General features: G+C 36.7%; 5 protein-coding genes across 7 annotated transcripts in view; 2 read left to right on the forward strand and 3 right to left on the reverse strand.

The window, feature by feature from the left end:
• The window catches only part of LOC145899552 (adhesion G-protein coupled receptor V1-like), a 29,842-nt gene extending 22,679 nt beyond the window's left edge, over positions 1-7,163 (forward strand). Inside the window, 31 exon segments of the mRNA XM_082988395.1 lie at positions 7-220; positions 277-324; positions 390-540; positions 593-755; positions 810-951; positions 1,004-1,153; positions 1,214-1,361; positions 1,417-1,601; positions 1,652-1,825; positions 1,922-2,168; positions 2,223-2,390; positions 2,448-2,605; positions 2,658-2,847; positions 2,995-3,263; positions 3,321-3,466; positions 3,520-3,721; positions 3,794-3,988; positions 4,090-4,269; positions 4,369-4,524; positions 4,758-4,826; positions 4,887-5,006; positions 5,061-5,201; positions 5,255-5,395; positions 5,448-5,582; positions 5,636-5,770; positions 5,828-5,994; positions 6,056-6,213; positions 6,283-6,404; positions 6,462-6,585; positions 6,652-6,858; positions 7,011-7,163. Coding sequence (XP_082844521.1) covers positions 7-220; positions 277-324; positions 390-540; positions 593-755; positions 810-951; positions 1,004-1,153; positions 1,214-1,361; positions 1,417-1,601; positions 1,652-1,825; positions 1,922-2,168; positions 2,223-2,390; positions 2,448-2,605; positions 2,658-2,847; positions 2,995-3,263; positions 3,321-3,466; positions 3,520-3,721; positions 3,794-3,988; positions 4,090-4,269; positions 4,369-4,524; positions 4,758-4,826; positions 4,887-5,006; positions 5,061-5,201; positions 5,255-5,395; positions 5,448-5,582; positions 5,636-5,770; positions 5,828-5,994; positions 6,056-6,213; positions 6,283-6,404; positions 6,462-6,585; positions 6,652-6,858; positions 7,011-7,156 — 4,951 coding nt within the window. The 3' untranslated portion in view covers positions 7,157-7,163.
• A 124-nt stretch (positions 7,164-7,287) lies between these two features.
• Positions 7,288-8,217, reverse strand: LOC145899553 (L-aminoadipate-semialdehyde dehydrogenase-phosphopantetheinyl transferase-like). Its single transcript, XM_082988396.1, has one exon. It carries the CDS (start codon positions 8,184-8,186, stop codon positions 7,356-7,358), a length of 831 nt encoding a protein of 276 aa, XP_082844522.1. The 5' UTR covers positions 8,187-8,217; the 3' UTR covers positions 7,288-7,355.
• A 1,998-nt stretch (positions 8,218-10,215) lies between these two features.
• LOC145898731 (protein rogdi homolog) lies at positions 10,216-11,711 on the forward strand. Its single transcript, XM_082987314.1, has 7 exons — positions 10,216-10,343; positions 10,399-10,532; positions 10,624-10,762; positions 10,818-11,018; positions 11,097-11,287; positions 11,345-11,471; positions 11,523-11,711. The coding sequence occupies exons 1-7, from the start codon at positions 10,308-10,310 to the stop codon at positions 11,586-11,588; spliced, it is 894 nt and encodes a 297-aa protein (XP_082843440.1). The 5' UTR covers positions 10,216-10,307; the 3' UTR covers positions 11,589-11,711.
• Positions 11,712-11,793: 82 nt separating this feature from the next.
• On the reverse strand, positions 11,794-17,488 carry LOC145897135 (uncharacterized). 3 transcript variants are annotated; one of them, XM_082985315.1, is made up of 10 exons: positions 17,351-17,488; positions 16,146-16,278; positions 15,451-16,085; positions 15,183-15,310; positions 14,368-14,406; positions 14,014-14,312; positions 13,549-13,780; positions 13,310-13,414; positions 12,341-13,252; positions 11,794-12,283 (listed from the first exon to the last, which is right to left on the reverse strand). In XM_082985315.1, exons 2-10 carry the CDS (start codon positions 16,272-16,274, stop codon positions 12,231-12,233), a joined length of 2,532 nt encoding a protein of 843 aa, XP_082841441.1. In that variant the 5' UTR covers positions 16,275-16,278; positions 17,351-17,488; the 3' UTR covers positions 11,794-12,230. The 3 variants fall into 3 exon arrangements, with proteins under 3 accessions (XP_082841441.1, XP_082841442.1, XP_082841440.1); XM_082985316.1 differs by lacking the exon at positions 17,351-17,488 and adding an exon at positions 16,827-17,322 and having other exon boundaries at positions 13,310-13,393; XM_082985314.1 differs by lacking the exon at positions 17,351-17,488 and adding an exon at positions 16,827-17,321.
• Positions 17,489-17,812: 324 nt separating this feature from the next.
• LOC145899852 (eukaryotic translation initiation factor 2 subunit 3) lies at positions 17,813-23,911 on the reverse strand. Its single transcript, XM_082988778.1, has 10 exons — positions 23,767-23,911; positions 23,324-23,515; positions 23,045-23,252; positions 22,830-22,988; positions 22,633-22,767; positions 22,069-22,163; positions 19,085-19,229; positions 18,729-18,898; positions 18,298-18,470; positions 17,813-18,079 (listed from the first exon to the last, which is right to left on the reverse strand). The coding sequence occupies exons 1-10, from the start codon at positions 23,848-23,850 to the stop codon at positions 18,010-18,012; spliced, it is 1,431 nt and encodes a 476-aa protein (XP_082844904.1). The 5' UTR covers positions 23,851-23,911; the 3' UTR covers positions 17,813-18,009.
• Between the last annotated feature and the right edge of the window lie 3,256 nt (positions 23,912-27,167).

Consider the following 27,167-nt stretch of genomic DNA (forward strand, 5'->3'; position numbering starts at 1 on the left):
GTGCAGTTCTTCCTCACTCGATGAAGACATAAACCGTCCCCACACTGGCTCCTTCAGTTTTGCCGATGGGGAGGGAGGACAAAGAGAAATTAATGTTGCTATTCTGCCACACGATGGCGATGAAGAGGTTCAGGAAAGTTTTGTGATAAGCATCGAAGATTATTTCCCTGCAGAAATCAGTCAAAAGAATGGAAATGCTCTAATCGTTGTGGAGAAAAAGGTTGAACTTTTTTGCAACAATTAGAACTTAAAAGTTACAACGAATATTGTTTTTAGGGTAACCCAAATGGAGTTGTTTCCTTCAGAACTTCAAATCAAAATATGGTGAGGTTTTCATTGTTGTGTATATTCCTATTTTACTATTCAATGCATTGTTACATTCAATTAAGTTGGTGAAGGAACCAGACTCTGGTGTCTTCCAACTTGTTTTTCCGATTGTGAGGGAATTTGGTGTCATCGGTGACGTCAACATCTCATGGACTGCAGAACCTGTCAACATCCAGGATGGCGCAAATGTTGAGGATCTTGAGGAAACTAAAGGTTTGAAATATCTTCTATAAACCAAACAGAATTGCAACAATGTTCATTGCAGGCCATGTGTTGATATACAATGGACAAAATGAAGCTGAACTTATTGTAAATGTTAAAGAAGATTCTGAACCAGAAGTTCTGGAAAGTTTTCAAGTTAGACTTATGTCTGTGCTCGGTGGAGCGGAACTACATGAAAATAACATGACCACAACATTTGGAATTCAGTAAGTTTTTCTATTCAAACTGTTTCATTTCCATCATTCAGCATTTGTTAACAGGGAAAATGATTTCCCACATGGTATTTTTGGGGTATTTTCCTCAAATCAGCTGATGTATGTTGATGACAACATGAAAAGGTTACTAAGGGTCAATGTTACAAGATTAGAGGGTACTTTTGGTCAAGTTGCAGTAGGATTTAAAGTGGAATCAGTGGGTGAAAAATACAAATGTATGGCTTTCACCCTAAACTAAGTATTGGTTGTTTCAGATGGATGCTGGCGTTTCATATCTTACAACCAACACAGGGAGTGTTTCATTTGCTAGCACCACCAAGTGGTCAGTTGGAGAAATATTAATCAGGTCATCGGCCAATATTGCTGTCTCTGATAAGTTCATTATTGAGGTAAAAATTCAACCTCAATCATTGTGGCTGTTGTTAAAAAACTTCTAGGTTTGTTTTTAGCTGACCTCAGTAGAGTTTTTGAATGGCCATTCTTCTGAAGTTCCCCCGTCCATTTCAAAACAATATTCTAAAACATCAGTTAGAGTACCCCCTGATGTGGGAAATCCCCAGGTGGGATTTTTCCATACTGTCGTACATGTTACAGATGGTAAGAACCCCCCATAACACCATTTCTCTTGATAATTTTGTTGATTTTGTTTCAGTTTCACGTGGAATTTGCACCATAGAAGTGACTCGGACTGGTCTGTATGGATCTGTTATGGTTCACTGGTCATCAGGTTATCCTGTCAGGCGAGTACCACTAGGTGTCACACAAGGGCGCACTTTGCCCTCTTCTGGAGTCTTCTCAATGGACAATTTGCAACCATCAACAAACTTTACACTGAAGGTTAGTAATAGAAATGTGATTTCAACAAATTATTAGAGAAGCCTTTGTAGGTTTTGCAAAGCAGTAATGATGCATTCGCTCTCTCCATCACTCACCTCCACACTGTGGCCGGAGGAGGTGCGTCTGTGATGAGTCATCGTGACATGACAGAAATTGAACCTTGTGGAGCAATTAGGTTTGCAGGCTTTTCTCAAAGAATCACAGTCAGTAGAAATCAACGAAAGGTAAGGATTCTTTTGCTTTATGCAGCATTGTACCCTGTTGTGTTTGCTGTGTGTAAAAATCTATTAAATATATTAAAGATGATTTTTTGCATTAAGCTAAACTTGACAGTGGAGCGATTGTTCGGAAGCCGTTATGACATCATAATCCTATACACAATCAAATCAGACACGGCACGTATTGGTCATGACTTTGCTTATCCTGTTGATGGCGTTATAAGAATGGAAGGCGGAAAAAATGAAGCCATGATTGAAATAAGTTTGATTGAAAGTTCTGTCCCAGAACAGAGCAAGAAATTCTTTGTTAATCTCACGACGTCATCCCAACCTCAAGACATCTATGCAGGTTCACAGCTTTCTAGCATGTCACCTAATCTGGAACCAAACATCTGTTGTATAGGTCGCTCACCTCGAATTATCAGAGAACAAAGCATCAGCGAGGTAAAGATTGCAGAATCCACAGATGTACGAGGAGTTTTTTCCTTCAGTGATGTCACAATTAGGGCACAGGAAGATCAGAAAGATAATACACAAGTTCTTGTTCTAATGTTGAAAATAAACAGACAAGGTGAAAAGATTTCTTATAAATGTTCAATTTAAATTTTGACTCTTGGTTGATGTTAAGTTGGGACATTTGGCGAGGTTGGGGTCATTGCTTCAACCTTTGGTGGGGGAGAAGGTTGGCAAGATGACATTTTCATGCCAAGAAGTCGCCAAAAAAACATTAAAAAAGCATTGGCAGGATTGGATTATGAAGAAAGACAAACTGATGTTCAGTTCCAAGTAAGCTATTTTAACTCAGTATTTGGAATTTCTAATCAAACACTTATTTAAGGATGGGCAAACAAAAGCATACATTCCTCTTGTTATTTTGGATGATAATTTGCCGGAACCTGATGAGGTTTTCTTTATTCGTCTTCATTCTGCCACTGGAGGAGCTAGAGTGGATAGCTCAAGAGCTATTTGTAGTATTATTATAGAGGCCAATGACCTCCCAAATGGAATGCTTGGTTTTGCAAAAAAAAGTAAAATTACATCTAGCAAATATTACAGTAGCACAGATATGTCAGAATTAAAACATTTTAAATTATTGTTTTTCTTGTGTAATAAATGATGCCACCATACCAAAAAGGTTGAAAATTTGATCCTAATGTTTGTGACCTTGTGTTTAGACTTTGTAATCGATGAGGATAGTCCAACAAGAAGTGTGAAATTAAAACTGACTCGGAAACATGCTTATGGGGATGCTATTATCCAGTGGAGGGCAATCAAGAGTTTTCAAACATTACCACCAGATGTCCTACCAACTAACTCCCACTTTGCATCTGGCTCCAATGAATCCATGCAGTTGGCAAAACAATTAGAATTTACTACAGGAACTTTAAATTGTCAAGCTGAAAATCTTGATTGTTACATCACAATTACTTTAAAGGATGATAATGTAATGAATTTGAAAGTAAATCGTTTTAGTTATTTTATTTGTTGTTTTCTTTTGCAGATTGCTGAATTTTCTAATTATTTTTATGTGGTTATTCATGGAGTTAGTGAGGGTGCCGGGGTGGATGAACTTCGAAACGTTGCAAACGTGACAGTGTTGGATAGTGACTCTCCTCATGGAAAATTCCAGTTTGCTCTTTCCTCCAGGTTTCACTAAACTGTGTGAACTTTTGTATTTTCATCAACTTAGTATTTTGTAGATTGGTGGTTGTGGCAAAAGGAAGAGATTCTGTAACTTTGACCATTGAAAGATTGGGTGGAACATCAACTCCTGCTATTGTTGAAGTTGAATCCCGACAACTACAGCGTGTTGTTTCTCTTGCCGGTTTAATGTTTTATCCTGCTGTTGCAGACCTTGATTTCCATCATTCTCAACAATTTGTTGAATTTCGACCAGGGCAGGTCTTGATATAAATTTATATTCCAATATGCGATATATATCAGTTTGCGATATAAGAAATCATTTTCTTACAGACAGAAGTTTTGGTAACCATTGACCTTGTATCGACCTTGTCCTCGGCAAACCCTTTTCCTCAGATGTTCCAAGTTCATCTTGATTTATCAAATGGTGAAAGTGAGATTAGTAAAACTTTCCACACATCGAATGTGACAATTATTGAATCACAAGAAAACAATAAGTTTTGGGCTGCCTACCAATCACTCCAACAGGTACCTGCAAGCTGTTGTGTTTTAGAGTTAGATCAATATTAATTGGTCATTGAAATTATGTGGTTGCAACTTTCACTTTACAACTTGGGTCTGATTATCAGAATTTGGATGATTCTGTGATTCAAAATTCACTCAAACAACTTCACGGACTTATCGGTGAAAACCTTAACCATGATCAGGTTAGAATTCTTCATGAATGCTTGAATCAATTTTTGAAAGAAGGAAAGAAAAGGAGACTTTCTGACAACGTCTTGCAAGAAATGTACACACTTTTCTGTCAGGTATTTGTGTCACAACCTAGCTTTTATTATACAAAACATTTTGTTCCAATGTTTGTTTTGATAATGAAGACACAAACATTAATTAAAGAAACATTTTAGTTGTTGGATCCTCAGCGTCTGGATGCTGTCCATGGGTATTTCCCCCTTTCAACGTTATTTGATGAATTTGCATTAATCTTATTGACAGAGAGTGATTGTATGTCATCTCATGCCACAACGCACACTATGGATACATGCAGTTATGCAACAGTCAAGGTGATTACAAGCACATACATTAGTAAACCCTCCCAAATTTTTAACTAGTTTTGTTTAAATTTTGCTGATGAATTCATGCAGAAGACCGTTTTGTCAAACAAAATTATCACATGTGTTTGAAGGAAAGTTTTAGTTAAATTTAATATTACCTTAACCCTGCTCGAACCTCAACAGCAAGTTACAGTTACTGTGAAACTGGTCATATTTTGATAAAAGTACCAACCATTGTTTAGAGCTCTCGTTCATATCCGCAACTCATCAATGGATTGGTGTTTCACAGCAAGGACAGAAACTTTTTTCAGGTATTATTGTTGGGCTGATTTATTTGTTGGCAACATTTTATCCAAAGGTTTATTTTTCAGCTTCCATCAAATCTACTCAACGTGGAGAAGCACGGCGTTGGGGGAAGCGATCCAAAATGTTTCAATGTTTATTTTGTTGATTACTCCAGCCAACTCTGGTTTGAAGTTGCAGAGGAAATAGTATGTAGTGTGTGGCTTTCAGTTAAGAGTTATTGTATTTGGTTTGTGGTTTAGGGTGTAATGGGCAACAAGATATTTTCAGTCGGTATTGATTCAAGTGAAATCAATACATTGTCATCGCCAGTGAGGTATAGGATTTACACAAAAGATTTAAGAATTTCACCAAAGGGTGCTGAGTGTGTTCTGTGGAATGAGGTGGGTCTGCACTGGATAATAATCATGTTCCATTTATTAATGATTTTTTTCAGGCTTCATCTCGCTGGTTATCTGGTTCACGTGATATGTGTCATGTGATAGATGATACATCAAACTTTGTTGAATGTGAATGCCATCACATGTCGGTGTATGCAGCAAGAGGCCCAACTGATAACCTGGCCGGATACAACGAGGTTTCCTTACATTACATTTAATATATTCTTGTGATAACAAATTCTTTTCCAGGCAACTTATGCTGCTTGTTTCATTGTGATGGTCGGGGCTTTGTTAAGTGTTCTCAGTCACCATTTCTGCTCTAAACAAACAACATTTGCCACAAAACTTCTCATACACATGTTGTTTGCATGCGCAATCACCCAGGTTGGTAATGTGAGTTAGGTCGGTGGAAGTAGATTAACCTCGAGTTGTTTCAGTTTATATTTGTGGTTGCTGCATTGGTTAGCAAACAACTCAATGTCGAAGGTTGTGCAGCGCTGGCTATAACCCTTCACTACTTTTGGTTGGCACAATTCACATGGATTTTTATGCAATCTATCAACATTTTGCAGGTAGCACCAAACTTGGTGAAATGTTAAACAGAAACTTCATAATATTTTACTCAAAAGGTTTTGGTATTGAACAATGAAAACACCCATAGACTTTATGTTGTACACTTTGTCCTTGGTTGGGGATTTCCAGCAATAATCATTCTTCTTTATGTAATGATAATGTATGCATTGGGATCAAAATCACTCCAGCAAAGTTACGGAGATGTTTACCAAAATGGGGACATGTGAGTCATTGGGTTCTAGCAAATTGATGGAATCCCTGCTTTAACAAAAACTTATTTACAGATGTATGATAAGGAACTTGTATGGAGCACTTCTTGGAGCTGTTGCACCAGCATTTCTTTGTCTTGTGGCTCCATTTGTTGTTGGTTTGCATCTTTATCAAAGTGATGGCGCGTGGAAACAATATGATGATATATTCAAGGGAAGATACAACGCTTCAGGTCAACATATGAAGCTTTTGAAACAAAACACCCACATTTTATTTGAATGGGATTTCCTTTTATTTCCAGAAGTTCCATTGTTATTCTGCTCATTTTTTCTCATTGCGATAACATGGTTATTTGGGGGAATTCACCTAGGTTTTGGACAAATGTGGATGTTGGTGTTATTCGTTATATTCAACTTTTTCCTGGTATTATTTCTATCCAGCAACATTTTGACAAGTCTAAAATATTGTTTGATTTGGAAGGGTTTTTTTTTGTTGGTTACTTATGGGATTCTCCACAATGAACTTGTGAGATCTACAAAAGCTGTGTATGAAGAATCACCCAAAAAAATTGCTGTCCAAAATGATCTACAATCATATCCAGAATGTTCGTTTTTTGTCATATACCAATGTCATGTGACATTATCGTAATTCATTTGAAATTCTTTTGTAGTAAATTATGGGACAAGTGCAAGTTTTGGAAGCCACCCACCTTCAGTATCAGGACTTCAACATAAAACAACTCAATCATTTGAGGTTGGTCTCCAAACACTAAACAAATAATTTTTATTAGGTTTATATTTTTGTGAGAAGGAAAGGTGGGATGAGGGGGGAGATGAAGATGCAGAGTTTGATGACCTGATGTTCGCCCTCAATAATGGTAACATTTCCACAATTGTATTGATTGGTGGCAGGACAAATACATAAAACATACTTACTACAATTATAGATAAGCTTAGGTTGAAACAGTGGCCATATGTACCCAGCTCACTAAATTCATATTATTTACTCCATGCTTAATATTACTTTCAGGTTCACAAGAGGGTCTGGACAATATAGAGGAAACTAAACTGGCCTCGTCTGAATCAAGCCTTTCATCTCACAAATCTGTGAGAGATCCTCAACCACTGGGTGGCAGCAAAGGCTTGCCACTTCCCATACATGACACCCATTTGTGATTGTGAATATCTGAAATTGTAAATAACTATTCACAATTTGTATATTGCTCTTCTTGCCCAATGCTGTTTTGTGAGAAGCAACTCAAATATATGTGTAGTAATTTCCTCAGTATGGATTTTTGTGACATTGGTCAAAAACAACTTGTTTTACTGGGAAGGTTATAAAACATAAATACAATAAAAACGCAGCAAAAATAATCTACAGTTTTTTAGTTTTTATTGGTTTGTAAAAACTGATTCTGAAATCTTCGTCAATTTTGGTATCGGTTGCTTCCAGAGGAATCATTTTTTTTCCTAAATCCAAAAATGTAGGAAAGATAAAATCTGATGTTTCCATGTTCATTTTAACATTTTCAGCAATTGCAATACAGTGTTCTTTCAACATTATTTCCTTGAAACTCCAATCTTTCTGCTGGCAATTATCTCTGAAGAGCAAAGTGTCGTATGCAAACGTTTTGTCCGTTATTTCTGATTTGGAAACGAAACTTAAAGAAAGAAGTGGGAAACTAATACCATCACCTGTTGCTTTTACATAACTCTCTTTTAGACACCAATGTCTGTAAAAGCTTTTCATTTTTTCAGAATCACTTTGGTAGCTACAAATTTTTCCCCATTCCTGTTCGGTAAACTGTCGATTCATCAAACTGAAAAACTTTTGAGTATCACCGTGCTTCTCTCTTGTGTCCATTACATCAATCCCAACCATTGAGTGGTTGTTTGCTGCAACCACTACATAATCACCCTGGTGGGATGCATTGAAGAAAGCTTTGTGCTCTGATTCTAGGTATGGTTTGCCTTTCAAAGTTCGCTTTAGATGAATTTGCTGCCATGTTAATGGTGTGCATATGCATAATGCATATCGTATGAGTAAGCGAGCGACTAAACTCAACTTTGCATCGTTTTTAAAACAAAATTCAGAAATTCTTTTCCTTTCTTTAAGTTCAATGCACTGTCCACAAAAAAGCCATTCAGTTTCAGTAGGAACCCAAGCTGCAGCATTAAAAGCTATTTTTATATTTCTACACGACATTGTAATTTCAAAATTCGCACAAAGCACAAGATTTATCATCAACTACTGTCATCCTGGCGGAATCGAAGAAAAAAACTATCATTAAAAGTTTCCGTGCCATTAAGCAGCGTTTCACGAGTGGGTTCCAGTGATACATTCAATACTGTTGTCATTCTGGCAGAATCCGTGTATCTTTCTTCGAAAAAAAGCGTTCCGCACCAATAATCACCATGTCTAATTATTTGAAATTTGAAACAAAAACAAACTGGACAGTAAGTACACACAAATTAATGGCAGCAATTTCCACATTTTACGTCACATTCAACATCGTGCCAAAATACTTTCCGCCCCCTATAATTTTTTAAAATCTCTGTATCTTTTAAGAATCTAGTGCTGATTAACGGGAAAACAATTAAAACCGGTAATCGCAGGTCACTCACAATTACTATTTGTGACATAGGTCTACGCAGGTTTTTTCCCCTTCGCGTGAACGTGATTCATTCGTTTCTCAAAAACGTGATGCATTTGTATGGTGTTAGTCCAGTTTTTCGCAGAAATATTTAACCACCGAAAATGAGAATCATTTTGCAATCCTTTGTGTGCTGTACGTTAGGGTAACAAAGAAACATCTACACCCTATTAACATGCGTGTTGCCACAGGCTTCTGATATTTTTAAGTTTTTGACGTTGAAGTCGTGCGTTTTATGGTTTCTATTGGGTAGTTTCTGTGCATTAACTGTTTCTATACAAACACTTTGCAGATTCAAGTCGACTTGATCTGGTATGGCTGACACTTATTTGCAAATCCGTTTTATTTTGTAGGTGATGCAGAGCAATTACGTTTTCCGTAATGTGCCCATGCTTTATCAAATAAACATGCACTCACAAGTAACTGTAAAGTTTTCTTAGCGTTCAAATAGTATCAGCAAAATGCTAATAACAGCGTAAAATTTCAATGTAAATAACGTAAGTGTCCTCAATATACAACAAATCAAAACGAAATGGCCATTGAAAACTTTGAACTAGAATTCATCCATTCAACCAATCTGTCACGTCTGAATTGTGTTAAGTGCATACAGATGGCCACTGCGGTTACGACCTTTTAGGTCTCATCAGTGCAGCTGGTGTGACTATTAGACGATTTTGAAGACCAAACAGCCAAGCAAAGACCGTGGTGACTATGCAATGAGACCTAAAAGGTCGTAACATATCAAAATTTTTGTGGTGACTATACAGTCAAAATAGTTGATACTCATCTATTAAACAAGCAAAGGGTTTAATATTATGTTTTATGGCACGCCCGTCATTTGTGTGTGAAATAGAAATATAAGCAGTGAGCACTAGTCCCTTCAACTACCTTTTCATGTGCACAAAAGCCAGAACTAGATTTTTGACAGTCAATTGGTGTACACATTAAGAGGCAAATACAAGGTACAAAGAATATTCTTTATAACCCCAAAATCTTCCATTTTTATTGGAATAGCGATACTGCAACACAGTCATTCTGATGGAATACCTGGGATTCGCACCGATTTTAATTGTTTTCTCGTTAATCAGCACTAGATTCTTGACAGATACAAAGATTTAAAAAAAATTATATGTGGCGGAAAGTATTTTGGCACGCGGTTGAATGTGACGTACACCCCCTAGCAAAACACGCAAAATCGCTTGTGTTTGAAGTCATTCTGATGGAATACCTGGGATTCGTACCGATTTTAATTGTTTTCTCGTTAATCAGCACTAGATTCTTGATAGATACAAAGATTTTGAAAAAAATATAGGGGGCGGAAAGTATTTTGGCACGCGGTTGAATGTGACGTACCCCCCCTAGCAAAACACGCAAAATCGTTTGTGTTTGAAGTCATTCTCATGAAAAACGTGGGATTTGCTGCCGTTAATTTTGTGTACTAACTGTCCAGTTTGATTTTGGTTTAAATAATTAGACGTACTGTGATTCATAGACAGAACAAACACGTTTGTATCTTACAAACCAGCTCGTGAAATGGTGATCATTGGAACGGAACGCTTTTTTCGAAGAAACATATTCGGATTCTGCCAGAATGACAATAGTTTTTTTTTGTAACCTCGGATGAAAAGAAATCTTTTGGTCTCCAAATTCATATTGATCATACCCAAAACTGAATGAAAATGTTGCAGCAAAAAAGCAAGTTGCGGAATGTAAGATGCGTGTATATATTATATAAAAGTATACACCTGCTGTGTTATTAATTAGGAGATAAACTGGTTGATGGAAAGTGAGCTTCCGGTAGTTTTAGACCATGTTCATAAGCTTGTGTCTCAATGTTTAAAGTCTTCAACATCAACTATTTCAAACAAATATCATCTTAAATGCACTTCTTCAACAACGTAAGTTTATATCCATGTTAAAATCTTGTATTGCATTTTTTTCAAAACATTTTTGGACTAATTAGGCTAAATGTTAATGCTGTATTTGTAGCGGAACAGAAATAGTCAGGGGAAGTTTAATTCTACATCAAGACACACTTTGTGGAATGGAAATTTTTATGAAACCAAGCAAGCCCATTGCAACAATAAAAGCATCATTTCGTAGCGACAAACAATGGAAGCTTCAACAGGTTTGGTGCATCAAGAGAAATTACAGCTTTGCATCAAATTTCTTTTGATGTACAGATCCAAGATGCAGTGAACCATCTAAAAGCAGTTAGTCAAATTATTGACACAGTTATAATTGAGCAACAATGTGTTTCCCACTGTGCGGAAGGAATCGTTTGCATCCTTGATGCTGTAATTAAAGAATTGGTGAGATGTCAAGCCAGATTGGCCACACCTTGCAAATTATCCCTTAACTCCCTAATTGGAAGTGGATTTGCAGTAAGTATATAAACAAGCTCTTGTGTATTTTTACCACTGACTAACATTTTCAGAATTAAATTTAATAAAACTTTTCAGAAAATGTTTGTCCCCCCTTTGCCAGGCGACACACTTGTCAACTTGTTTGCTCTGGAAGACCGTTTGGTTGTAACATATTACAAAGTCCAACAGGCTCACACTAATGCATCATTAAGTCCAAACAAAAATGGGAAATTGCACCAACAGAGTCTTGCAGGCAAAGCACTTTTCCATCATGCTGGTTCAATGTTGTAAGTTGCAGCGGTTATTACATTGCCAAAATTTACTAAAAAATCCTTTCAACTCAGTGAACATGCAGGAGTTCGATATGAAATGGCTGCTTCCAGCTCAGCAGAGTGCATTATACCAACATTAACTCACATACTTCAAACTTCCTCTTATATTCAAACAGTTTGCCAAAATCTTAAGGACAAGGTAATTGTATATATTTTTGTTGGTTCAAACTTTAAACAGTTATAATTTTAGATTGTTATGCTCAAGCCTGTTTGGGAAAGCCCCTTTCCAACAATCAATATTACCGATTCTTCTTGACAGCAGAGATTCAATACATTTGTGCAAGAAGATTTTTGCAGAAGCACTGTAATACCAAACTAGCAATTGTCAGCATGTTGAGTCTCTATTATATTTACTTGCTTGTGTATCTGTTACCACCCATCAGTATTTTCTTTTTTTTAATTTATTTTTTTTATTTTTGCCCATTTAATAAATATCCTATTCTCTGCAATCAAGACAAGCAGAAGCTCATGAAAGGTTTATTTATGGAAACAATTAAGCGAATATTTTAGTTTTTAATCCATGGTATCACAGTGTCATTGTGGTGCCTTATTATGTTATTCTATTCTTCGAATGGCAATTTTGTAAATTCACTATTACAGGTGCAGACAAACGCTTCACAAACAACAGACGTTACGTTTGTGCAAATTTGTCAGGTTATTGTGACTTACTTAATGCTAAATTGATTACAGATTGGCACATACACGGTTTTCCTTCAGTCCCACTTAAAATATCACCAAACACACAAGAGCTTGATAGTGTAACCATGTAACTTACTGTATCCACCAACAAAGCAATGTCGTGCTTACAACAAATATATTCAAAAGTTTAATGCAAGAAAAAAAATAGATGTTAATTAGGTGCGATCGTCAATGCCCCACAAACAATCTTTTTGCATAATTATTGGGTTGATCCATTGTAATATTCCCCATGTTTGAAAGCCTGGTTCCATTCTAAAAAACAAACATAAGTTGTTGTATTGATACAACCAAGTGTGTCTTCGGACTTACCGCTGCGCAGGAATGTTGTAGCACCATCAACGTCAAATCTCCCAGGATCATTCCATGGCTCCACATTTCCTCTGCATCTCATATTGTAAACAGTCATGGGCTTTTCTTTCATTTCCTGTGTGGAATCCAGTATGCATTCAAATGTGAGCTCATCATCAATATATTTTAAGGATTTCTTCTCAGCAGCAGAAAAATCAAAAACATTGTTTTCTTGGACAAGTTTAGGATTATCCATGATGAATTTCAGACCCCACTGGTTTTCAAATATTTTAACGACATCATTTGGAAACTGATTTATGTTCTGACTAGGCAACAAATTCGCAGCACCATCCACTGCACACTTGTGATTACATGCAGAAAGTGACTTGTTGTTATCAGTTACAGCAGCATTCCATTTAGTTACCACCACAGAAATGTGTTTATCGCATCTCTTGGCCACCTCAACAATAGGTGCAGGTTTTAAATTAACACAAGAGGGTTTGATGGCTGGCAAAGGACTTTCGCTGGTTGAAGAAAATTTACCAAAACTTTTCATTAGTTTGGTTGTGGCGGCCACAGCAGAAGAAACACCTGATAAAATATCAGGGAGTTGAAAGTCTACATCGTTGGATGGACTCAGTCTTCCTCCTCCACCAGATGTGACTCCTCCTCCTGATGAAGATGATGATGAAGAAGACCCATCTTCGCTGCTGCTCGCTAAACTACATCCAGTGCTGTCGAGGTTGCTTTTAAGTTTGCTTGCATATGATGACCCCTGGTTGACACAAGAGCTGGCTGTCGTTTGAGCTGCATTTCCACTTATCGTAGCAGACAATGTCGGCCATTGAACCTCATTTTCTCTGTCGTATACGTGGATGACTCCTGCACAGTGAATTCGAGTGTTCTGGTTGTCAACAGTCTCCACTCCAACATCTAAGAACAACAACAGAATTAAAAACTCAAACAAACGTCTTGTACCAACCATTCTACCCTGCGTTGAATTATCCACGAGTAACTGGTTTGTACGATTCAAACAACGTCTTGGCTTTTTTTGAGTGACAAACTCTCCTTCTTCTGCAGATAATGTTTCAACAACTAAATAAAAATGTACACAGAAATTGTAAGATGTAATTAAAATTGTGTCAGATCCATACAACCACATTAAGTTATGGTGAAAACCCCATATTATCCTGTAACAGCCATACCCCCCCAACAATGAATGACCTAACCTTCATCAATCTTAGTTTTCTTTGAACCCAACATATTGACAGAACAAGTTGTCTCCTCATGGGTTTTTTCCTTCACAAAATCTTTATCAATTTTTTTCTGTTTTTTGTTTTTTTTCTTTGCATTCTTGAGATCTTTGAACTTTTTTTTTGGATCTGCAATTTTTGTTTCCTCCCCAAGGTCCTTCAGTATTTTGTTGAGGGTCTCGTCATTAAGAAGCTGATGTTTGTCTTGCTGCAACACAAAGAACTATGAAGCAGGAAAGAGGTATGTGCTAGTTATTATCAGAACTAGATGTTAATACTCTCAATTGCATGTTTGTAATAAATCTATTGAATCACAATGGTATACATAGTGTCAAACACCTGATAGTGTTTTTAAACTAATTATTTGCAACAGACAGATCAGTAATGTGTTGTGATTAAGGCAGTGTTTGCCCAGGGTCACCCCCATATCACCGAGTGCACCTTAATTTCTTCGGCCTTTTTGGTAGTTGTTCCATAAGATCGTTTGGGTTCAATGCCACAAAGTGGGTCAGGTTTTGGATTTGCAGACAGAGGAAAACTATGTTGCTCTTTTTGTCTTTCTTTTTCCTCTTGAAAAGATTTGATCGTTCTTTTTTTTGGTTTCTCCTCAACAAGGGGCTTGCAATCAATCGCTGGCCCTTTTATTTCCGGGCATTCTAAACTACCGGTTGTCTTGCGAGCTTCATTAAACTTTTTTCTGCGACTATTTCTTGAAGATTTTCCAACTTTTTCATCCACGCCTACAAATCATACGTTTAAATTTTTCATATAAACTAAGTTTTACGTTCTTCTTACTTTGTTTGCTGGCTTCACAATCTAAATGTTCAGATACACCTAAAACACAACATATATCATCAATTTTCAGATATCTTGTTAATAAACAGTTTAATTTAAGCAGTGGTTTTCAACCGACAGGAACACCAGCTATTTTTCCAGGGTTCACAAGCAGTGTAAGAATATTTACAAATATTAAATAAAACAAATTTTATTGATGCAACAATCTTTCACTAAGTGTCTTTGTGATATAAAGCTTTTAACATCAGATAACTGACAATTTGACTGACAGAACAGACCCTATTGTTGGATGAGAAACCACAACAAGTTGGAACAAATAAACAAGTACCTGCATATTTTTGTAAGGTTAAATGACTCAAAAGAGATGTAGTACAAAAAAGGTTAAAAACCACTGAACCCAAATTAAAGAAATGTTTTAAGTTGCTTTGGAAGCTCACGAAAAGTTCAAGCTGTTGTGGTAGAAATTGATACGTTTTTAGCAAACTAAATTAGCCAAGACCATACACAAGCCATCAAGATTTTATCTGTTTCCAAATTTATCCAAACAATATCAATTTAATGATTACTTTATATTATCATATATTGGACACATCAAGCTTACTTCACAATTAACATATCAGCTAAAACCTAATTAATTTGTTATCTTTATAATTCTGTTACACTTTTTAATACAACAAAAAAATAGAATGACAGAAATGGCTTCGATTCCCTGCAACTGAACACTGGAATAAAAACGTATCAAAATGTGTGTTCAATAATTGTCTTCATTATGCTGCACTGTATTATGTCAATGACACCAAAATTAAAAACCCAACCTTGTTGTTTAGGTTTGCGTTTCTTTTTCTTTTTGATTTTTTTGTTCGATTCTGAAGAATCGTCACTATCTTGACTCTCCATTGGTTGGAGTACTTGAACTGGGTTACCATGGCTTGGAATGATTTCTCTAAAAATGCGACAGAATTTTATTGCCCAATTTTGACCAATGCAAAGAACATATGAATATAAGTTCAAGATAATAGGATATCAGTCCATTTTTAAAACATCCTTTGATACTCCAATATTTACCATATTTGTAATATTTACCTAGCACATTCATTCATTTCAATTTCTATGTAGGATTTTTTATTGCTGGATTCATGATATGTTGAAAAAGATGATTTATTTCTTTGCTGATATCCCGGCAAGCCAAAATCTACGATATCCCCCTCCATTTCATCACTAATATTTTTCTTCATTTTTTCCTTGTGTTCTGAAAGTAATGTTGCTCCTTCAGAGTCCTCAGGCTCCTCCAGCATTTGACAAACATTGCTGTGGTCATCACCACCATCCAAAAATACAGTTTTTCCAGGGACAATTTGCTGCAGCGGCCCCCGTCTGCCCTCCAACCCCTCTTCCTCATCTATATATTTTTCCACTCTTTCCTCTGGTGATGCATGGAAAGTATTCTCATACATTTTCTGATAGTTTGGTTCAGAGGTCCCTGAGCCCCCAAACGAGTTACCTCCAGGATTTTCTGACATTGAGCTTTCCTCATAAAACACTTCTTCCTCTATCAGTAATAAGGTTGGAGTGGTTTCTGATATGGAGGGAGGGACTGCTGCAGGTTTAACTGGTAAAAGTTTTTTGACTCCGAGCGATTCAAGCCAATTTATTTTTGTTTGCAATGTAGGAAGTGGCAGATTTGAAAACTCCCTGGCTTTCTCCACAGCCAAATCAGCCTGAGGATAATTAAGTAAATATTTGCTTACATTCAACATCAACAACTTTACAATACTAACCTCACTTTTTGTTACCAAAGGAACAATTTGATCATAGAGGTTTGTAAACAAATCAGCATCTTCTTGAATAATCGCTCTGGCTAATACAGCAGAGTAATACGAAACTCTGATGTCGTCACCAGAGGACATTTGCCTGTATACAATATTGATTCTTGGATGATTAAAACATTATGTACAACTTGTTTTGTATATTTTTACTAAAGCACATTTGACAAAAACATCAAACAACATCAGAGGCTCTTAAATAGGGCGTCACAAGCAGTGTTGCAGTGACAAAAACAAAAGCTGATTTAATGATTTTAAGAGAAATATATTTCAATCAGAAATTTAGGCCATTCATTATTAAAATAAAGACCACACCAACATAAGTAAAAATAAGGCGACATTTTAGCACCTCACCATTTATAAGGGATTAGTACACGGACACTTCATGTAATTAAAATTAATACAAACAAAAAATGCTTTTCAATACTTCTATTTTTAAATTAACATTTAATACCAAGAAACTTCATAGATTACAGGAAAACACTGTTAACATATATATACTTGTAACCAAGCATACTCAAAAACATAAAATGTTTTACACAACATTTTGTGTGGGAGGCTGGGAGCATTGTAGTTAATGTTGGGTTTTTAGTTCTCAATTGTTGACCTAATGTAAAACAACAAGCCATATCTTACCTGTAAGCAACAATTAGAAAATGGGCATATAATCCATATTTACAAAAGCTGTTCACCGTATATATTTACAAATATATCATGTTCATAAATGTCTTAAATTACATACTAGTGGCTCAATTCCTCAAAAACTTGGCACTGAAAATATATTTGGTGACAAAGTTTTCCTCCAGAAAAACCTTCCCAAAAAAGCATAGAAGAGAGCGTTGAAGCAAGCATAATTACAAAAGAGCATGACACATTGTTACTGTTTTTATATAGTCTTAGCGTTCATCCAGATTATAAAGAAATGTCTGGGGATTTATCCTCTGTTCTGATAATTCACACAAAATAAATTAGCTATTACATTAACATACAACAAAAGAACTGAACTGTTTCCACTGAATTTTCCACTGTTGTTAATTACACATCAATAACACCCCTTATGAATTCGTAGCTATAGCACAGCACACACGCAAAAACATTCAAAACACAATAACTTTACCAACAAAAATTGCTACCACACGCTTAACAAGAGCAAATCTAACCTGTTCTATTGGCGGCAACTTCGCCGCTCTTCTAGGTTGGCGTCCAATCTTAAATAATAACCCAAACCAGCAAAACAAAAGCCGATTGAAAATGAATTACGAAAAAACGAAATGTTTCCAACCCAACATGACTCGCCTTTTGCACACAATCATTTGACAGAGCCGTTACTGGGACACCGGTCAAAGAAAAGATTTTGACCAATCACGTAAGCTAATTAAATTTAACAATAAAGGTAACATCTCTTTTTATCGTTACTTCTTGCTTTTATTATAATTTACCAGCAAGCTAGAAATTAGAGAACAGTCTTTTCGAACAAGACTAAGCAAGGTTAACATAAAATACTTTTCATTAGTTCGTTTCTTCCAAGGGGGGAATTATTTTAATTCCTCAACTAACCTGACTTTAATACATGTTACAGAAGGTTTAAGACAAGTCCTATATCACATCACAACAAATTTAATTCTCGTATTTATTCAATCAGTTCACTGAACGATGGACTTCTTGTCCCGCATGTAAACACATTTCCACAAATCCATCCGTTAAAACGAGTGCAGTGAATATTTTAGTTTAATTGGAAAGTACAGGATGAACTATAACCAGCCTTAAAGCACCTGGCATGCTTTGCCATCACACATCCCACAAACTGTTAGAGCAATTTTTAACTACGATGTTTATCATTGATCGGCATTATGACATTTCCTCTTCGGATTTGACCCCATCCAATCAACCTGTAAATAATCATTCACTTTGTTAATTCAAATAGTTTTACGCTTGGGTAAGTTGGAGCTTTGTAATTTTATTTCAAGAAAAATGCAAAGCAATATTTTGCATAGTTGACTCTTGGCTGTGAATAAACGTCTGGTGGTTTTAGTTTGGCTGCCAAGCACAAAATTGCAAATTAAATGATGTGAAAATGGAAAAAAGAGAAAAATATTTAGTTAAATACCTCCAATGCTTCTCCACCCTCCTGCTTAAAGCAATTTTTTCCCCTACTTCAGTACACACTGGGTTCGTAAGCATAACTTTTGCTAAATCGGCTTTAATGGCAAGTACGCGCCCCCCAGTAGAAAGTGAACCAATGTTCACCATTAGAACTTCATTTTTTGAAAGCTTTTGAACCTGTATACCAATTTTGTTACAAATTAAAAACTCCCAAAGCACTGATAAAGTTGTTATGCAAAGCATGCAAGCTGTCACAAATTGCTAAAAGTGGAAACGGCAAAAAACACGTCACACTATGTGTCTTTAGTTTATAAAAAAAATCTGTTCTAAGTTGATGTTTACATTCACATTTACCATTATATAACGTAGCACATAAATAAGTCTACAATTCGGTCATATCTAGAGTTGGGCAACCACCAAGAACTGTTTACCGACCCTTGCTCCTTTTTTGTCCCCTTCAGTTTTTACACCAAGTAACCTCCTTAACAGAAAATATGAGATTTCTATTTCCGTAAAAATATCTGGTAGAGATCCGACTTCGCCGAGGACATGGCCAACCATTCGATCTGCACGACATAATGTTGGATCTATCTTGGTTCCAGCCCCTGCAAATTCACATGAAATTAGTTTTATTTAAAACCATGTTATCCTTTGCTAAATCAAGCCTAATTCACCAGCATTGAATTCAAACATACTTGTGTAACACTGACTTTAAACATGACAGGTTTGCATGACTTTGATTAAATTTTATGACCTATACTTGTATTAAGGAAATAAATACTACTACACACCAATAAGTCCGCCAGGGGCAGCATATTGTAAGTCATTGTGTTCAGCAAACAGTGAAACAATCTTAGATAAAATTGGGCGCACTTGAAGTTTTCCTTCAGAATCTTTTGAGACGATTCCTGGACGAATTTCAATCTCTTGTCCGATCTAATAATAAGTGTGTGTTAATTGATTTTACAAGCTTTGTTTTACAACTATCTAAAAGCAAGCACACATCAGGTATTTAATTATGACAGGAACTACAGGTTTTGTTCAGATACAAAACAAGAAGAGTTTTTCCCATGGTAGACTTGTGGGGACAGTGCACACTGCTATAAGGAAATATATTGTGTTGATCAAACGGATACAAATATTAAAATTTCTATTCTTGAGTTTAGGGATACATTATTTCTGAAATAAAATCACACCTTGCTACAGAGTTGCATTAGAAATATTATGTATAGAAGTATTGGCTACACTAGGACATAACCAGTAATATCATTATTGCTTTAGCAAAGTCAAAAAGTGAACAATCTGTAAAAAAGCAACAATAGTTAAGGAAATCTAACAAATCTTAGCAGACAGAGAAAACTTAAAAATCCTACAACATGAGGAATTGTTGTTGGACCAGAGCATTCATCAGCTACACTGTACTTTTGCAAACAGTATGAGACACTGGTAAACAAGACATGGTAACCAGTATTTCCATAACCATGACAACCATCATCATCTTAACCATGCCATGACAACCATCATATTAACCATGCCACGACAACTATCATCTAACCATGCCATGACAACCATCATCTTAACCATGCCACGACAACCATCATCTTAACCATGCCATGACAACCATCATATTAACCAATGTCACGACAACCATCATCTTAACCATGCCACGACAACCATCATCTTATCCATGCCATGACAACCATCATATTAACCAATGTCACGACAACCATCATCTTAACCATGCCATGACAACCATCATCTTAACCAATGCCACGACAACCATCATCTTAACTAATGCCACGACAACCATCATCTTAACCATGCCACGAAAACCATCATCTTAACCATGCCACAACAACCATCATCTTAACCATGCCATGACAACCATCATATTAACCAATGTCACGACAACCATCATCTTAACTAATGCCACGACAACCATCATCTTAACCATGCCATGACAACCATCAGATTAACCAATGTCACGACAACCATCATCTTAACCATGCCATGACAACCATCATCTTAACCAATCCCACGACAACCATCATCTTAACTAATGCCACGACAATCATCATCTTAACCATGCCATGACAAGTTTGACAACCATCATCTTAACCATGCCACGACAACCATCATCTTAACCATGCCATGACAACCATCATCTTAAACCAATCCCACGACAACCATCATCTTAACTAATGCCACGACAATCATCACCTTAACCATGCCATGACAAGTTTGACAACCATCATCTTAACCATGCCATGACAACCATCATCTTAACCATGCCACGACAATCATCATCTTAACCATGCCATGACAACCATCATCATAACCATGCCACGACAACCATAATCTTAACCATTCCATGACAACCATCATCTTAACCAATGCCACGACAACCATCATCTTAACTAATGTCACGACAACCATCATCTTAATCATGCCATGACAACCATCATCTTAACCATGCCACGACAACCATCATCTTAACCATGCCACGACAATCATCATCTTAACCATGCCATGACAACTATCATCATAACCATGCCACGACAACCATCATCTTAACCAATGCCACGACAACCATCATCTTAACTAATGCCACGACAATCATCATCTTAACCTTGCCACGACAACCATCATCTTAACCATGCCATGACAACCATCATCTTAACCTTGCCACGACAACCATCATCTTAACCATGCCATGACAAGTTTGACAACCATCATCTTAACCATGCCATGACAACCATCATCTTAACCTTGCCACGACAACCATCATCTTAACCTTGCCACGACAATCATCATCTTAACCATGCCATGACAACCATCATCATAACCATGCCACGACAACCATCATCTTAACCTTGCCACGACAATCATCATCTTAACCATGCCACGACAACCATCATCTTAACCTTGCCACGACAACCATCATCTTAACCTTGCCACGACAATCATCATCTTAACCATGCCATGACAACCATCATCATAACCATGCCACGACAACCATCATCTTAACCTTGCCACGACAACCATCATCTTAACCATGCCATGACAAGTTTGACAACCATCATCTTAACCATGCCATGACAACCATCATCTTAACCTTGCCACGACAACCATCATCTTAACCATGCCACGACAACCATCATCTTAACCATGCCACGACAATCATCATCTTAACCTTGCCACGACAACCATCATCTTAACCATGCCATGACAACCATCATCTTAACCTTGCCACGACAACCGTCATCTTAACCAATGCCACGACAACCATCATCTTAACTAATGCCACGACAATCATCATCTTAACCATGCCATGACAAGTTTGACAACCATCATCTTAACCAGGCCATGACAACCATCATCTTAACCATGCCACGACAATCATCATCTTAACCATGCCATGACAACCATCATCTTAACCATGCCATGACAACCATCATCTTAACCATGCCATGACAAGTTTGACAACCATCATCTTAACCATGACAACCATCATCTTAACCTTGCCACGACAACCATCATCTTAACCTTGCCACGACAACCATCATCTTAACCATGCCATGACAACCATCACCTTAACCTTGCCACGACAACCATCACCTTAACCTTGCCACGACAACCATCATCTTAACCATGCCACGACAACCACCGCAACTGCAGTTAAAATGGAATGGGATGAAATATTTGTTAGCCAAGAAGTTTTGTTTCAATTTAGAATGATTCCTTAAGAATAAGGTTGTTAGATATACAATTGTACCTTCAGGACGCCTTTTAATATACTTCCCCCAGCAACACCACCTTTCAGGTCGTCAACCTCACATCCTGGCTTGTTGACATCAAATGATCTGATAACTAAACCAATGGGTTTTTATTTAACATTGAATAATTAACAATCAGTTCTTAATAAATGCTAACATCATAGAAAAGTGCAATGATGAGAAATAGTGGTTGGTATAACAAATTTCAAAGTATGCGTTTAATGTTGCCAGGCTTCATAAGCTTTCTAGTAGTTTATACATCTTTTTTTTGCATGGAAATGTTAACAGGGCATGTTCCAAGCGGTTCACCGGAGATGGCAGCAGGTTATATGATGAACATTTCAGTTAGGGACAAAGGTACAAAATTAATTCGAGATGAAAGAAATAAACCTGTGCAACTGATAGATGAGGCAACACTGTTTGGAAAGCATTAACTTGGGAGTTTATCACGTAAAGCACTCTTCACAATTGGTTTTAAAACTCTTTTTGTTGCAACTATTATTTAAACAATTAGGCACAAATGAACTAAACTAGCCTTTGTTCAAATCAAGTAAAAAACTCACCAATCAAGCGTGGTTTTGACGTGAAATCACGGATTGGGATTGGGATTTTTTTCACTATGTATTCACATACTACTTCAATATTGTACTTAAGCTGGGCAGATATTGGAATAATTGGAGCTCCTTCAGCCACAGTACCTGTATCACAAAAAAAGTTAAAAAAGTGTTTCCTGCAAATGAACATGGTACAAAAGTTACACCTTGTACAAACTTTAGGATTTGCTGATGTTGTTCTTTTGCTTGGTTTTGAGTGACAAGGTCAATCTTGTTTTGTAGAATAATTATGTGTTTAAGTTTCATGATTTCTATGGCAGCTAGATGTTCAGACGTTTGCGGTTGAGGGCATGCCTCATTTCCAGCTGAGCAAAATGTTATTGTTTTGCAAAAACCATCTGTATCATTTACATCAATTTACCGATTAAAAGAAGAGCAGCGTCCATCACTGCAGCTCCATTTAACATTGTTGCCATGAGAATATCGTGACCTGGACAATCAACAAATGAAACATGCCGGACAAGTTTAAACGGACCCCTTGCACCGGGGAAGTCAGCGGCGAACTCATCTTCTTTGTTACTGCTACAGGCACAATAGCATTGTGGTCGGGGACCTTCTGCTTCATAAATCTACTTAACAATGGTTGTATTTGCTTACTCCACATGATGAAAATAACATTTTAACAGAAAAAAACTGTCACCTTAGCATTGGCGTATCCAAGTTTAATTGTGATATTTCTCTCCAGTTCATTCTTAAAGCGAACTGTGTGAACCCCAGAAATTGCCTTTACCACTGTTGACTTGCCATGGGCGACATGACCAATTGTTCCTATGTTTATTGTAGCCTGTCTGCTAATCACATCAGGGGTCAGAGGAGTCAGCTTTGTAACATCCTGGTTCACATATTTTGAAACAAAGTTAATTTGTGCATTGCATAAAAGCAAAATTAAAAAAAATTATTACTTAAGCTAACACCACATCACCAAAAATGCTTTACATTGAGAACTTATCCATGGACCCATCAAATGCTTTTACAGTGTTTGAATGTGGAATATCAAATAATCTATTTTAATGCATGCAATTATTGTCAAATCCAATCAATACAATTTTCAATGACACAACACAAATAACCAACATCAGTTACCAAGGTTGACAAATCCTGCTTAGAAAGATGAGGTTGACCTTGAGCAACAAGGTTTTCTCCGTTCCCTTCTTTTTCCATGACCATTTCACAACTTTGTCAACAATAAAATACTAAATATATGTTGTATTTACACTTGAAAGGGGGTTGCCCTGAGACAAATGATAATGTTTGGATTGTACATTGGTACATACAATTTTACATTAGATCGCAACGCTTAATAAAAGTATTGGCACAAATGGAGCGTCATAGTACAAACAACAATACTTAACAGGACCCAACCCCATTTCTAAACAATCTGACAGTCTACACTCTACAACAGGGGTATCAAACACGCGGCCCGCAGGTCGCATGCGCCCCTCTAAGGCTTTTCGTGCGGCCCGTTACGCATTTTAAAATTCCGAATTACATTCAACTTATTCGTTTGATTCAGAACCGATCAAAATGCTGTCGATACATTTATTGTAAAGTTTAAAGAGAGAAAGCTGTAAAAGCCTTTTTTGGAAAGATATTGCTATTGTTTTGCACTGGAAGCTATTGTTTCTTTGTAAGCTGGTCTTGCAAGTAGTCGATTTTACAACGTCTACTGCAACATTTCATAAATTATTGTTAATTGACAAAACTTTCGCGGCACATCTCAGCCCATTTTGCGGCACACCGTTTCAATTAGTTTGTTCTTGTTGTGCATTATTTTTGGTAACAAAACTATTGTTTTTATAGTGCGGCTCTCGAGTTACTTTGCAAGTATTAATTTGGCCCTCATAGAATTTTGAGTTTGAGACCCCAGCTCTACAACACCAACAAGTCCCTATAACTCGTCACGCCGCACAGCAGTAAATATACGGTGACGAGAGATGAACAATCATGGCAAAATAATGGACAACATAAAACTGACCCATTTACTTTTACAGTGTTTTTACGCAAATCAATTTATATATTTATCTTTACAATAAAAAGTATGTGTTATTGATTTCTTTTTAAGAACAGCCAAAGATGATGCAATAAAATGAAAATTCCTGAGAAATGATTTGATGTTTGTAATGCTGGAAGGACAAAACAAATTATTGGCAATTTTGATAAAAATCTTTTAAAAACAACGAATCACATTTTTTTAAATGAATACTTTTCCGTCCGCATGTTTGGCATGTTCCATGCAGAGTTATAGAAATCACAAGATTATATGTTCATCTGCAACTTCAAAAAATCCCCTGTTGTCGTCAATCCGGCACAATCTGAAAAAAAAAATATTTTTCCACAACATCAGGCAGCATTTCACAACAAGGTTTTAGAGATATATATTCAGAGTCTGATCATGGCATCAGATTGTGTTATATCGAAAAACAAGCTTCCTGTTGTGATTATACCTGTGATATAATTATATACCAGGTTTTCTATTGTTGACGTGATTAGCGAGGGTGTTATATTCAAACGCCTGTTGAGATATATTACGTCCCCCGTATCAAGAATCTTGTGCTGATTAACATAAAAAACGTCCCAGGTTTTCCATCAGACTATGCAGATGGTCATCACATATATGTGCTTCCTTATGCAGATTTTCCCATTCTTGCATGAAAGAGATCAACATTATTTTTTTTTGTTATTATGACGTTGCCTGGCAACCCAAATCTATCTTTCAGTCCATGTGCTTTATTATGTAATCCCTGTGAACATACGAGATAGTTGTTTGACTTCAACGATAAAATAACAGGCCTCACAGCTGCTGAAGCGTTCAAAAACAGATTATCGAAATTAGTTTCAAATAACGCCCCACATGAGCTATTTCTTCTCTGAAACACGACCAACATTTATTGTGGTGTCGCCATAAATGGGTGACCGGGTAATGGAAATTATAACCAACACAATATTCTGTGCACTTATACCAAACATATTTAATGCAATCTGAGACGTAACGAATACCACGTGTTGTACATGGTGCAGTTTTCTTGTAGGAAGTCTATTTTTAAAAAAACAAAAACATATTTGATGTCATGGTACTGTGAATGTGATTGAATGACTATTGTCATTCTGGCAGAATCCAAAATTTTTTTTTCGCATCATTGAGCAACATTAAACAAGAAGCTTATACAATGGAGTTTATTCGGGTTTATATCATACCATTTAACATTATTTTGCAAAATATTTCACTTGCCAATTATTTCGCATTGAAACCTCTATGGCAGTCACAGGTTTATGATCAGAATGAGTTCAAACACGGGCCTTTTTACGCTTTTTGCTTTGTCGGTAACGTCACATTCAATCAAGTGCCAAACCACTTTCCGCTCCATAGAATTTCTTTAAATCTCTGTATCTGTCAAGGCTCAAGTGCCGAATAACGTGAAAGTAATAAATATCGGTAGAGATCTCACGTTTTCCGTCGTAATGACCTGAAACCCGAGTCTTTTGCTCTTTTTTGCTTTGCCGGTGGCGCCACTTTCAATCAAGTGCCTACAATGCCTAGACTCAATGCCTGAACTCAATGCCTAGACTCAATGCCTAGACTCAATGCCTACGATGCCTGCGATGGTTACGATGCCTACAATGCCTACGATGCCTACGATGGTTACGATGCCTACGATGGTTACGATGCCGACAATGGCTGCAATGGCTGCAATGGCTGCAATTTGTAGTTGTGTTTACGAGTACTACGATTGCTGGAAAAATAGGTCCATCCCTATTCGTCAAACTTTTTCTAGGTTAGATATTCGAAAATGTTTGACACATCACAGGACATAATTAGGCGTGGGTTTACAAGCTTAAATAAACGTAACGTCACAAATAATTTTCTGCCGAAGCAACAAATCCATCATCGTATTTTGGAGTTGGTTTGGCAAACCGAACTGCGTGTGCATCTATAACTTCTGTATATTAAAGCGACATCGTGTAAATTTAAACGCATTTGTTTGTTTTTCTAACCGTTATCCCGCAATGTGTTCAAGCTGCATCGGTTTTGCTTATTTATGAATCACCAAAAAATGCAACACCAGGAAAACCTGAATGGTTTTTCGGAATATAAAACACTTTTTACAGAAAAAGAATTCATGGAAGTGTTTCAGTTATCTTTTTATAGGATACAATGAACAGTTTTCCTTAAAATGCCGCAATTTGTTTGAAGATTTGAGAATGTTAACAATAATATATGTATATTGAGTGTAAACCTTGATCTCATTTACCCCGTATGGAATTTATGCATCTCTTTGTTAAAGGAAAGTACCGATATATGAGTTTACTAAGGGATTAAAGATAAATATTGTGAACATTGAAACTGTTGGGTAAAATGGTGGTCAAGGGATACAGGAAATAATTATACAAGTTTAGCATTTCTCCGAAACAGCGGCCATGCTAGTTTATTCCAACAGGAAACTAATTTCCCGAGTTATGGTAAAACTGGTCGGAGATTCTTCTTG

Source organism: Ascidia mentula, chromosome 4 (genome assembly GCF_947561715.1).
Source record: "Ascidia mentula chromosome 4, kaAscMent1.1, whole genome shotgun sequence".
NCBI lineage: Eukaryota > Metazoa > Chordata > Ascidiacea > Phlebobranchia > Ascidiidae > Ascidia > Ascidia mentula.